This window comes from Gekko japonicus, unplaced genomic scaffold (genome assembly GCF_001447785.1).
Source record: "Gekko japonicus isolate JY-2015 unplaced genomic scaffold, Gekko_japonicus_V1.1 scaffold86, whole genome shotgun sequence".
NCBI lineage: Eukaryota > Metazoa > Chordata > Lepidosauria > Squamata > Gekkonidae > Gekko > Gekko japonicus.
Genome location: NW_015172005.1, coordinates 1,757,084 through 1,771,143, shown reverse-complemented (window position 1 = coordinate 1,771,143; position 14,060 = coordinate 1,757,084). Strand labels below are relative to the sequence as shown.

Genomic DNA, 14,060 nt, shown 5'->3' with positions numbered 1-14,060 from the left:
CAGGGATCTAGTATGGAAGCATCATCCAGAAAGCTCTGCAACTGTATCGCCACCGCCCTCTCAATTAACTTGCCCAAATAAGGCAAGTTGGAAACCGGCCGATAGTAGGCCAATTCAGCCGGATCCAGGGATGGCTTTTTAAGGAGGGGGCGGACCATCGCTTCCTTGAGAGCCCCCGGGAACAGTCCCTCCAAGAGGGACTTGTTGATAATATCCCTGAGAGCACCTTGCAACCCCTCACGGCCAGCTTTAATTAGCCAGGAGGGACACGGATCAAGGCTGCAAGTGTTTGGGCGTACAATTGAGATCAGTCTGTCAACTTCCTCTAGGCTGAGTGGACTGAAATAATCCAGAATGGAACCAGAAGACGTGCATGGAGCCTCGAGTTCACTCACTGTCTCAACTGTGGCGAGGAGGTCGTGGCAGAGCACCAAGACTTTATCTGCAAAGTAGCTTGCAAAAGCCTCACAGCCGATGTCCAATTCCCTAGTGTTTTGTCTGCCCTGTGGCAGATCTGTTAGAGACCAAATTGGTCTAAATAATTGTGCTGGGCGTGAACTAGCAGACGCAATTGAGGCTGCGTAGAACTCCCTCTTCGCAGCTTTGACTGCCACCTTATAGGATTTCATAAACGTCCTATAAGATGCTCTCGTTGCTTCATCACGAGCGCGCCGCCACTGTCTCTCTAGCCGTCTAAGCCTTTGCTTCATCAGCCTCAGCTCCTGGGTGTACCAGGGAGCCAGGCTTGTGTGCGGGCGCAGAGGGTGTCTGGGAGCGATCTCATCGATGGCTGTTGAGAGCCAGTTATGCCAGTCCTCGACTAGCTCATCTAATGAGCCACCAGGGGGCATAGGATCCCGCAGAGCCATCTGAAGCCGCGCTGGGTCCATTTGGCTCCACGAGCGAGCTAAAATATGCTCGCCGCCCAAACAGAGTAGGGGTGGTCCGACCGTGGAACTGCCGTAGCAGTAATCCGGTCCACTGTAACCCCTGCCGCGAAGATCAAATCAAGCGTGTGACCGGCTCGGTGAGTGAGGGCCATTACATATTGGGAGAGTCCCAGCGCCGCCATGGACGAGGAAGCTGCATCATCAGCATGGACATTGAAGTCACCCAAGACTATCAGTCTAGGGTGCTCCAATGCCCAGCCTGACATGGCCTCCACCAGGGACAGCAGACTGTCAGGTGGTGCGTTGGGCGGACGGTACACCAACCAGACAGCCAAACTCTCCCCGGCTTCCCACACAAAGCTGGCACACTGAATGCCTGTGAGCCTCGGCACCAGAAACGCCCTGAAGGAGTAAGCCTCTCGAATGAACAAAGCCACTCCTCCCCCCCCCGCCCCGTTGTCCGAGATTGGTGAAGGACCGAGAACCCAGGCGGAGCTAACTGGGAGAGTGCTACTGTCTCCCCATCTTGTACCCAGGTCTCGGTCACGCATGACAGGTCCGCATCCTGCTCAAGCAGAAAGTCCCGAAGGACTGTGGTCTTGTTATTTATGGACCTGGCGTTGCACAGCACCAATGTCGGAGTGGGGTTTCTGGTCCTTGCCCCGCTGCCTGCCTCCTTTGGGATGGGACGCAGGCTGGAAGGTGGCCGAGCTTGGTGGTCTCCATTCCAAGTATAGACCCAATTTAGCTTCTGAGATCTGATGAGATGAAGCTGTACCATGCCATCTTCCCTCCCGTACCATCACTGTACTATATAAATATTTTATTTCACAACACAGTATTTTTCTTTACTTCTTTGGGGGTTTAAATACACACACACACACACATATATATAGATCTTAGCACGACTTGCCTTGAAGATCTATTCTAAAGCAACTATATTTAAATGTTCTGCATTTTAGATGGCTACATTAAAACCACAATGGTGGAAATTGACTATGACTCTTTGAAAAGAAAGCCACGACCTTTGATCAGCATTCAGCCGACGCAGCCAGACAGTGACCAAGAAGTGTATGATGATGTTGGGGACCAAGACAGCACTGGCAGGCATGTTTGAATTCCATACATTCCAAAAGACAGCAGTTCTTAAGTCTTTTGCTGGTTGAATTACCACGTTGACTCTCATTTGCAAGTGACCCCATTGATATACACATGCTGTAGCCGGGTTGCCAGCTCTGGATAGGGAAATTCTTAGATATTTGGGAGTGAGGTCTGGGGAGGGCCTTAAATGGGGGTAATGATGTTGTAGAGTCCATCCTCCAAAGCAACCATCTTCCCCAGGAGGAAACTGATCCCTGTCATCTGGAGATCAGTTGTAATTCTGGGAGATCTCCAGACCCCAGCTGGAGGTTAATGTATCAAAAACAAGACAGGCTTTGGTGTGGATACAGTCAGGGAAAACGAACTCACCGAAGAAAAAACACTGTTCTATCATTTTACACACTTTGTTATACTTTTTATAATGTTTATAATGCAAATTTCTTGTCCTAAACAACTTTCATTGAAGAGCTTTGGGAAGACATTAGAGAGAGATTGTGTTGATCCGTAGTATTGTCATCCCTGCAGTGCTCCGTAAAGAGATTGGTGATGAGCATCAGCAGAGAGACTGAGTTGAAAAAGACATTCGAAACCACTTTTTAATTCTAGAAACGAGTGTTCTCTTTATCTCTTGCATTCCTTGGATTCACATGTTTTTCATACAAAGGAGTGATAAACGTCCTTTAGCAGCCTGAAAAAATGAAGGCTTTTCAGTCTGTGTTTTTTTCCCCTTCACAGCTCCAATCTCCTCCTCCTCCTCCTCCTCCTCTTCTTCCTCTTCCTCTTCCTCTTCCTCTTCTTCTTCTTCTTCTTCTTCTTCTTCTTGAATAGTGTTTTTTCTAATCAATCCATCTATCTCCCAGCTGGAGGTTAGCAGCTCTACATCTGGTGTATGCAAGTAATACAGGGGGGGGGGGAACCCGGTTCCTTTTTTCTCTCTGTCTTTTCCCTTCAATTATTTTGCTCTTTTTTTTTTTTACAGTGGAGGTCAGAGCGCCACAGGGGGTAAGTTCTACTTTTCTTTAAAAATTGAAATCAATCCATCTATCCATCCATCCATCCATCCATCCAACTATCTGTGAGCAGGTTCCCTCCAGCGTAACCAATAAATAGAAAGCTAATAGAAGCAGTTTTGATTCCTGAATACTAGGAGCAATACAAGTAGAGAGCAAATGTACACCCATAATGCTCTTGGCACCTTAATTTGTGTATACCACTGAGATGCACTCAACATAGGCATGCTGAGATCTTTGCTGCTCATCAAGCCAAAATACCCCGTTCACACAGGAACACACAAGAAGCTTCTTTGGACTCAATCAGACCCTTGGTCCATCCAGGTCAGTATTGTCCACTCAGACTGGCAGTGGCCCTCCAGGATCTCATGCTGAGATCTTTCATATTTTTGGTCCTTTTTAATTGGAGATTCCGGGGATTGAACCTGGGACCTTGTGCATGCAAAGCAGAGGCTCTTCCACTGAGCCACAGCCCCTCTTTTTAAGTCCCTTGATTACACACAAGGCAAGCATCTGATCTGATTGTCTCAGTGTGCCCTGGCAAAGTCTGTCTTGAGCACAGTATCATGCTGAGCAGCTGTGCACCTGTGCAGAACCACTTGGCTGTTACACTTTGCAGCTGCTTTTTCCTAGTTCCTGAACTTAATCATTGTCATACACTGGAGAAGAGACAACATCCTCTGAGGTCACAGTTGGGTCATTAAATCAATCAACTTTTGTAAAATAAGGAATCACCATGAATCCTCTGCTTGCACTTTGCATTCCTTAAAGTGACTGGAATAGACTACACATTCATGCCCCTCTTCATAATGGCACCATCTTTGCTAGTAGTTTAATAACAGCTCCATTAAGATTGCACTAATTTCTGGGGAAACCTATAGTTCGAAGGAGTGAGCAACTTGATTCCAGGTCTGTGGGGTTCTGTCTACATTATGTTTCATTTTGTGAGTTCTTTATCCTCTACTATCCTTCCCAAGTGGATTTCCTTTGCTGGCTGTATAAGGAGGACTCCAAGTACAACAGAAGTGTGAAAGAATGTTTCAAATCCTCGCAGGATTGACAGCAAGTGTATTTATCTCAGGACCACTCCTGTATAATCTCTGGGCTATTGGGGTGGAGAGGCATAGGCCAGGATTAAAGGAGGCACCCCCCAAAAGCTTGATATGCTCGAAGAAGCTTTGAAGAACTGCAATGGCTGCTTTTTGAAACATAGTTGGTGGCATGACGTAATTGTCCACTATACAAAGAAACAACATAGAAATGAAGCTGAAGTGCACAATAGCAATAGATAAGTAGCTGAAAAGCTGGCAGTATATGGTTTTGTGGTGTATATGTAAGACAGAGGTTCTTTTCTGTGAATGTGGTAGAGGCTTTAAATGATCAATGACTGACTAGGTTTGAGAGAGGCAGCCATGTTGGTCTGATGCAGCAAGAATGAACAGGAGTCTACTGGCATATATTGGAGTGAAACTTCCAGGCAGATTTTTTCCCACTTACTTTTGTGGGAATTATCTCCTGAATTTGCTTTTATTTTTATTTTTTTCCATTTTTAAGTGACATTTCCTCCTCCTCCCACCCCTGATGAAATTTATGATGGAGTTGATGATGATGATGATGTGCCACCAAGGTAAGCTTCGAAACGGGGGGGGGGGGGGGAGAATAATTTGGAAATGTGTCCACCTTGATTAGACAGTGATGAAAAGATGTTAGGTAAAGGTAAAGGTTCCCTTGCTCGAAAGCCAGTCGAATCCGACTCTAGGGTTGCGGTGCTCATCTCCGTTTCAAAGCCGAAGAGCCAGCGCTGTCCGAAGACATTTCCATGGTCATGTGGCCGGCATGACTAAACATCAAGGCGCACGGAACGCTGTTACCTTCCCACCGAAGTGGTACCTATTTATCTACTTGCAATTTCTTGCTTTCGAACTGCTAGGTTGGCATGTTAGGAAAGTTGTAAATGGGGTAAAATGCAGAAGGGTATAAACTAGACATCACCAATGTGGAGCTCAAGGGTACTGTGGCACCCGTCAGTGGCTTGGATCCTATGACATAGTTCCCCTCGTGCTTCTGTCTAGCCTCTGTGGAGGCTTTCCTCCACTGTGGTACTCACTTCCTCTACCGCTCCTTAAAAAACATAGATCTTGCACAAGTGAAAGTGCTAGAGAGGAAGTGAATGCCATAGTGGAAGCTTCCACGGTGCCCAAAGAAGCAGAAGGAGAACAGTGTCCTAGGATCCAAGCCAATGTGGGGGTTTTTTGTCCCCACTTGCTTCTTCCACAAAACATCTCTGCCCCAAAGCAAATAGTCAATTCTGGCTTTCTTCTACCTCACTGGAGCCGAAGGTGCTTCAGAAGAGCCATTTTGAAGTGGGTCTCTGTACTGAATCCCTATGGTTGTCATTTTGTGATTGCTCCATGGAAGCCATTTTGAAGTGGGTCTCTGTATCCATTATCAAAATTACAAATGTGTCCACAAGTTCAACAAATTTGGGGGTCCCTGATTTGGGGCTTTTAAAAAGATATATATGCTTATGTATAGAAATAATGTAATTCCTTCAGGGATTGTTAGTAGATTCTTAATGGTTTTACCTCCTTGTAAATGAGTTTTTGATTCTAAGGACACTCGGATATTGTAACTTCTCTTTTATTGGGAACAGAATCAGTAAAACAGAGTACAGGTTGAACTGGTGTTCATGTGACACAAATGGAACTATAAATCTCAATTATGTGTACTATGCTTGTTCAGTCCTCCACAATCCTCCACACTGATTCTGTTCTAATTCAAAATTTGAGCCCAATAGCATCTTAAAGACCAGCAATGTTTTTTTTCCAGTGGAGAAGCTTTTATGAGTCAAAGCTCACAAATGAGAAACATTTCTTATGAAAGCTTATACACTAGAAATTTGTATTGGTCTTTAAGGTAGTACTGAACTCAGATTACAGACGAACACAGCTGCACACCTGTTTTAATTCAACAGGTGAGTCACAACAGGTGAGGGGGGAAGCGTTGCGGGAAGCCAGCGGGAGGGAGAGAGTAAATTGGGGATATTGGTATGGGGTTAAAACTGAAATATTAATTTGAACTGATGATATGTCAATATTTTCATGAAAATAAAATTGTGTTCAAAAAAAAAAAAAAACAGGTGAGTCACATTTAAGTGTTTATAGGATCTGAGCAATTATTAGTCACTGACTTCTCTGTGGCCCCTGACTCTTAACACGTCTTTCCAATATTACTGCATTTCTTGAAAATAATTTAGACCATGATTGAGCCAAAATTATTACCTGCTCATTTCAATAGGACTTCATTGAACTGTCTGTGGAGATTGGTAGTTTGGGTCCTATGAACCTTGAACAAAGCAGAATTCACAAAAGGGATCATTCTTATCACTCCTTCCCAATGGAACCACCAAGAAGCTACTCCTGAGGGTCAGGGAAACCCTCAGGAATGAGATGGGATGCAACGCAGGGGGCTACAGCTGGAGAGGGAAGTTTGTGGAACAACTTGTATGCAAGTCTAGAGTAATTTCCACACATTCCTTTCTCCAGCTGCACCCTCCCACACCACATTCCATGGCATTCCTCTGCCGTAGCAACTTATGAGATACAGAAGAGGGGACTCCAGTTAGAAGGAGGTGGCAAAAATCCTTTCTTTGAATGCTACTCTGTGCACAGGGATTCAAGTATGACTGGAAGTCTCTCCCAGAGCTCCTTTAAAATCAACATGGTCTACATTATTTTGATCAAATGCAACAAAGTTGGAAAGGAAGTGTTACAACTGAGATCATCTTAGTAACTCTTGGTGATCCTTCCCTTTGGGAAGGGCTCCAGCCAAATAACACCATTTCATATAATGGGTGCGTTCAGACGGGGGCTTTCTGCCGACATAAACTGCACCGGTTGGAACCGGTGCAGTTTATGCCGGCAGAAACGCGATCAGACTTACCTCCATTTTGCGGATCCCTCCGGTGTACGCCCGCTCACACGCTGCAGGTGTCGGCGAGGTTTTTTTTTTTTTTTAAACAGTTTGAGCATGCGCATAGGCAGCCATTCATAGAATGGCGATCTTTGCGCATGCTCAAACCCTTCCCATTACATTTAAACTTTAAAGGTAAGGAGTTACCTTTAAAGTTTAAAGCCCAACCTGGCCTTCCTTAAGTCCCGGACTCCTCTAGGAAGTTAAACTAAGGGCTTTTTAAAAAAAAACAAAAAAAAACGCTCAGGGCGAAGCTTTGCCCGAGCGCATATCGCCTAGTTTTTAAAAAATGGCGGGGGAAAGCCGGAAGCCTCAGGCTTCCGATGGAAATGGCTGTGGAATGGTGGAGACCGATCAGACGCCGGGGTACACCGTTTACAACCGTTGCACTCAGTATATCACCACTTGGGACCTGGTGGCAGAGTGCAACGGTGTAAAGGGCTTTACACCGGTTAGGGACAGGAGGCAGATGTGCCCGGTCTGAACGCCGGTGAGTACAATGGTTGGAACTGGCACTCTAACCGATATAAAGCCCCCGTCTGAACGCACCCAATATGTGGCAGCAAACCCTGGCTTGGCAGAAACCCCTGGTTTGCCACCAAGCAGACACTGAACAGGGATCTTCAGTCAAGTCAGAACTTCCTGACAATGTACCTGCATGATCTTTGCACTTCCACACATGCATCTGTTGCTTTCACCTTTTATATTTGTGGGTGACCACTTAAACCATTAGAGACCAGATCTGTGCTCCACATATCCTTTGCATATACTAGAGTTATCACATGCTGTTAGACACCTGAGTACATGTGTGTGGAAACGCTAATGCAGATGCAAGTGTAGTATCCAGATGTTCCCTGATTGGGAATCAACCATATAACACACTGGAGTACACATTCATCATGTTGGCTTGAGATGTATTTCTAAAAATTGTACTGGCTGTGTGGGCAATGGTTTCTCATGTGAACTCAATGCACCGAACAAAGTAGATACACAAAATAGAAACCAGTCCTGTAAACATTTTGTGTTTCATTCTGCAACATGATAATTGCATGCATACTCCAAAGGTTTGTGTCACAGGATGAAGATAAGAGTAACTCCTGGCCCCGAGGGCTATTGAAGATTATAAAGGGAAAAGATTACCAAAAGAAAAGTGTACGAGGGACAACACCTAAAGTCAATGTGAAAGAAGATAATGGAGGCCCCCCGTAAGAGTCTGCTGTGGAAAAAAAAAGTTCACTAAAACTAATAGCTAATAAACTGTTGATCACGTGCTACTAACAACTTCTCACAGCAGCTTAACCAACCAAGTATCACTTAACCCCCACCAAGCTTTGAGAACACTACTGTTCATGTTGAGCCATGTTCTGGGTTGGATTCAACCAGCTATTTTGCTAGCGGAACAGGGAGAATCGCTGAATCACATATCACTTTCACCACCAGAAGTGCTATGATAACTGGATCGCGGGACCTGCATGGACAAAAACTATGTGGGTCAAGGGTTGGCATAAGGAGGAGAGATGGGCGAGATTAAACAAAAAGCTAGCTGGATCCAACCCTCTGTCTTTAACTACATCACCATAGACAATTTAGGTCATCAGTGGAAGCTATTACATGAACTATTCCAAAGTGAGTCAGCTATTCCATGAGCTATTCCAAGGTTGAGTCAGCCACCTCTGGTGACAGATTTTGGGAATTTCTATTCATATTAGGGACACTGTTGGAGCTGACATATCTGAGCCATAGGGTACAAACCTTTATGTATCATATAACAAATTAGTTGGTGGGGAGTCTGTTGGATTTTCAATCACTGACACCAAAATGATTGGGCCATCAGTATATCTGAAAAGCTTATCATGGTTCAGCTTGTGGGCTGTCACCAGCTATTTTGTTGTCATATTCACAGTACATGATCTATGCCATGTTCACATTTTCTAAGCACCACACAACAGTTGTGACTGATCATGTGAAGAGAAGTGTTCTTCATGGACCAGCCACTGTATGCCTCTGGCAGATCACATTGGCTTCCACTCATGGGGAGGGCAGGGTAAAAATGTTAACAATAAATAAATAAATGAAGATAAAAATAAACCACAATCCAAAAAAAAATCTTCTCATTTTCTAGCTTTCTCCTTTATGTAACATGTCACGTCGGCTTGTTCTGATTCAGAGAATTTCAGAATCAGAAGCAATTTCTGAACTGACTGGAAATTAGTCTTATGGGTTGGTTCCAACCAGATTTTCCACTGGGGGGGGGAGAGAGAGAGGGAGTCACCTTTGACTACTAAAAAGGTTATGCTAAGGATCATGGGATCTGCATTTGCAAAAGCCATATGGGACAGGATATAGAGGGTAATTGGATGAAACTGAATTTTAAAAGCTGGGTGGATCCGACCCATTATGTCCTTATTTACCTCTGAAAGACAGTTTCAGGGAGCTAAAATGGCTTCAGAGACTGAAATACGAAACAGGAACAGTCAACCCTCACAATTCGAAGAATGGCTTCAGAGACTGAAATATGAAACAGGAACAGTCAACCCTCACAATTCACCATTCACGATTCCATTTGTTCACAGTCTGTGGTCCAGTTCTATGTTGTGGTCTCCAGCACCGTAATCATTAAACTTTGTGGGGAGGTTTGGTTGTTTGGCTATTGGGGGAGAAGCAGACCTGTGCCTCCCAATATTCTAAGGCTGCCAACCTCCAGGTGATGCAAAATCATGTGTATTGTTTATAATTGTAATTAGAACTGTATAAGAAGACAGAAGTCTCTAGTGTTATTTGTAGAGCGTGACATGTTATTCTGTTTATTTGTTTGCACAACTGTATTCGCTGTGCTTCCATTTTTGTGTGGTTGTTAACCTCCAGGTGATGGCTGGAGATCTCCTGCTGTTACAAGTGATCTCCAGGTGTTCACTTGGAGAAAATGGCCACCTTGGAAGGTGGACTCTATGAGAGTGTACCCTGCTGAGATCCCACCCCTTCCCAAACTCTGTCTTCCTCATGTTCTACCCCCCAAATCTCTAGGTATTTCCCAACCCAAAGCTGGCAACCCTATGAGTTTGCAGTGATCACAAGAGTGGATCTGCCATGAATAGCAGAGGTCTACTGTATTCCCAACTCAACTCTCACCTCTACTCTCAACTCAGAAGATGGCTTTAAGCAATCCACTACCTCTTTGCCTCCCCTCCTCATCTACCATTTCCAGGGTTGTCTGCAAGGATTAACAAGATAATATATATAAAGATCTTTGAAGACTCTTAAAATTATATAAATGTTAAGTATTATTCTAATAGCCATTGATCAAATTAGGCCATCCACCATCCATGTGATTCAGCTTTATTCTAACCAGGCAATCCCATGCACGGTTACTCCAGTTTAAGAAGACCATTGAAAACAGTGGGCTTAGACTGGGTTAAAATACTATCAAGATTACACCATAAATCTCACCAAATAGGGAAAAGTTAAGAATCTGCATTGCAACTAACCTAACCTAATCTTCAAGACAGAGAAGGGGAAGGTGAGGCATAGAATCACGGACGCTGAAATTCTGCAAGCAGCATGTCTTTCTGCCATTACGAAATTGCAAAACAGATGCATATATAAAATCAATTTTAGCCACTCTTATAATTTTCAGATATGTAAAAGATATGCAGATCAGTTCATGCAATCACAATTGCTTAATGAAGTTTTTGTTTTTTTTCCATTTCCAGCTCTCCTTTAACAAAGCAAACTGGGAAGGGTAAGTAGTAAAATTGAAAATGTGTTTTCTTTTCGGTTTTATAGTGATTCTGGGAGTGTGATCCTACAATCCTTAGAGGCCCCGGTCACACGGGAGGTTTTGGCCCGAAAGAGGGACGGATCAGGGGCGCAGCAAACGGGCACGATCCCACCGCAATATCTGGGAATCGGCGCGCACCCGTTCCCAATCAGCCCCTTCAGAACGAAAATGTGGTGCAAAAAAGAACCTACGAACTGGTAGGACTTACCTGAAGCACCGCAGCAAGCGCGGCCGTGAGATCGCCGGCGCGCTCGTCTGCAGGAGCCATCGAGGCTCCCGGCCGAACTGCGCATGCGCACACATGCGCAGTTCGGTTGCCTCACTCTCCTTTCAGTGGCTTCCCCCTGGCATCTGATCGTGCCGGGGAGGAACTTTGCGGCGGCTCAGGGGATCTGTGTGATCCCACCGCCGCGTGTCTCTTTTGGTGCGGCTTTGAAAAGCCACACTTTGGCCGTACTTCCCCCCTTCCCGCCTTGTGTGGCAGGGGCCAGAGTGTCCCTTCTCGTGTTACTGTGCGCCCACTCAAGGAGGTCAGGCAAGCAGGCATCAGCCTCAAGGAGGAAAGGACATCAGGAGTTGGCAGTGAGTGATCCATTGCACTGGGGGCCCTGGCAGGTGCCTGGCACTGGCAACCACTGATGCCAGATCTGGGCACACAGGGCCACCTGAAATCTAATTTTAGGTTTTCCAGTTTTAGGTATTCTGAACTGTAAGGTGTCTTCTCCATAAATATTTACTCAGTCAAAATGATTTCCCACAAGTAGTCCAAAAGAGTAGTGAAAGGGAAATTCCTTTCAAAGTATTTCGCCTTATGTGCAAATATCCCCTTAGGAATGTTACAAGAAAGGATTCAAAGGGTGGGGTGGGGGAGCTCGTACAGTGCTCTACGAAGAATGTCTTTAATATTGCATAGCTGTGTCATCTTTGGCTGTCATGGCACACTTTTGAAAGCCTCACTTCTAAGAGTCTCTGTCTTGCGACGTCTGTTCATTCATCACCCCATACAATGAACCGAGTGAGCTTTAAGTCTCATATACAAGAAACCATAATGCTTTATTGATGACACGGCTGCCTTGCCTTCTTGGAACCGTTTCTTAGCAACCTCTCATTAAAAGACTTTTAGGCTCCGCCAATGAGCTTATTGACAACTAGTAATACTCTTTTGTAGACACATAGGCCGCAGCCCTACAAAGCACCATGCACACATAAGCACATTGAAATTGATACTCTGGTGATACAATGTGGTTCCAAAGTGGAGGCACAAAAGCCTGTTTTATATAGAGCCAATGAACCTGGGCTGATGTTATTGTGCTTATCCCTCAAAACCATTAAAAGCATCATAAAAATATGCTTGGTTATAAATGTCATGACATGCCACAGCATGAGACTCATCTCCTATATAATGCTGCCCAATATACCTGGACTATATATTTTGCTTATTTAAAATATTTCTATGCTGTCTTTCCATCCAAATGGAGTCCTTGAGGTAGCAAACATCACAACATTAAACATTCCAGCATTAAAACATGAAGACATTAAAATAGCATTTAAAATACAGGTGTGCATAAAATATGTAAACAGTTCAACGAAACATAAAAACAAGGGCAGCCCCATGTAGAATGCTTTGCAGTAATCTAATCTAGGCATTACCAGGGCATACACCACTGTGGCAAGATCTTTCCTGCCCAAGAAGGGCCACAGCTGGCTTACTAGCCAAAGCTAGTGAAAGTCACCACTGCCACCCAATTATCCAACAGAAGGCCAGGGTCTAGCAGCAGCCCCAAGCTACAAACCTCTTTTAGGAGGAGACCAACTCCATCCAGAACAGGAGACATTCCAGTTCCTGCATCAGACCTTCCTTTTACCAGCAGCACCACTGTTTAGGAGGGATTAAGTTTTACCATGTTAACCCTCATCCATCCCCAAAACTGCCTCCAGGCACCTGTTCATGGTTTCTGTAGCCTCCATGGGATCTGCTAGAAGAGTGAAATAAAGATGAGTGTCATCATAAGCCCAAATCTCCAGGTGACCTCTCTCAGCAGCTTCACATACATGTTAAAAAAAACATGGAGAACAAGGTAGAACCTTGCAGGACACTCTAGGCCAGCGATTCTCCAGCACCACACTCTGAAACTTAGTTTTGAAGTAGGACTGAAACCAACACAAAACAGTGCTTCCCAGTCCCAACCCTGAAAGGCAGTCCAGAAGGATACCATGATCAATAGATATTTACTTCCATATTTTTTTATTTTAAAAAAGCACCCTTCTTGTTTTAGATTCTGGTGACAGTGATGTCTATGATGATGTAGAGCCATCTGATTTCCCTCCACCCCCCAAAATAATCAGGTGAGTGAACATATATAATAGTAGCCCATGCAAAGTGCAGTTTTTGGTTGGTTTTATTACTGTTAGAACTGCTGCTCAGTCTGTTGTTTAGCGATGCCAGCCTCTAGGTGGGACCTGGGGATCCTTCAGAATTACAGCTTATCTCCAGACTACAGAGATCAGTTCCCTAGAGAAGGTGGATGCTTTGGAGGGCGGACTCTATGACATTGTACCCCACTGAGGTCCCTGTCTTCCCCAAGCTCCACCCCTAAATCTCCAGGAGTTTCCCAAGCTGGATCTTGCAGCCCTACTCACCATTCGCCCACCGGTGGCCGGGGGGGACCTGGCAACCCTACGTTCATTAGAATTGTTGCTCCGTCTCCTGCCAATTCTGAAAAAGTAAACTGGTTCACAAAGCACGAATTAAGGATTTCAGTTTCAGATAATAGTAATAATACATAGCATTTACATTGTACTTTATTTTCAAAGTGCTTTCCGTCATATACTTATAACAATCCTATCATTATTCCCTCTCATAATTTTAGTGGTTGACCGTTAGTGGCTTCTCTTGGGTTGAGTAAGGTTATGACTGAAGATAGAAGTGAACTAGGAACTTCCTATGTTATTGCTCATTGTTGTTGTTCAGTCGCACAGTCGAGTCCGACTCTTCGCGACCCCATGGACCAGATCCCGCCAGGCTTATGTTATGTTATTGCTCATGCTTTTGGTCAAATAGGCACTTAAACTTTGTCTTTTGGGGTCTGAAGGCCAAGGGTTGACACCTTGCTTTCATGAGAGAATATTTTATGTGGATAACATTTCACCGTTGGAAACTTGGTGTGTGTGTAAAGTACCGTCAAGTCGCAGCCGAGTTATGGTGATCCCATTGGGTTTTCAAGGCAAGAGAATAACAGAGGTGGTTTGCCATTGGCTTCCTCTGCATAGTGACCCTGCAGTTCCTTGGTGGTCTCCGATCCAAATACT

The 14,060-nt window shown here is 44.7% G+C and overlaps 1 protein-coding gene across 1 annotated transcript in view; it reads left to right on the top strand.

Annotated features, from left to right (window-relative positions):
- FYB (FYN binding protein) overlaps positions 1-14,060 on the top strand; it is a 54,531-nt gene that overhangs the window by 24,668 nt on the left and 15,803 nt on the right. The window contains exons 8-13 of the mRNA XM_015420164.1: positions 1,853-1,997; positions 2,971-2,993; positions 4,556-4,628; positions 8,038-8,178; positions 10,684-10,712; positions 13,028-13,097. Coding sequence (XP_015275650.1) covers positions 1,853-1,997; positions 2,971-2,993; positions 4,556-4,628; positions 8,038-8,178; positions 10,684-10,712; positions 13,028-13,097 — 481 coding nt within the window. The remainder of the gene's footprint in view (positions 1-1,852; positions 1,998-2,970; positions 2,994-4,555; positions 4,629-8,037; positions 8,179-10,683; positions 10,713-13,027; positions 13,098-14,060) is intronic.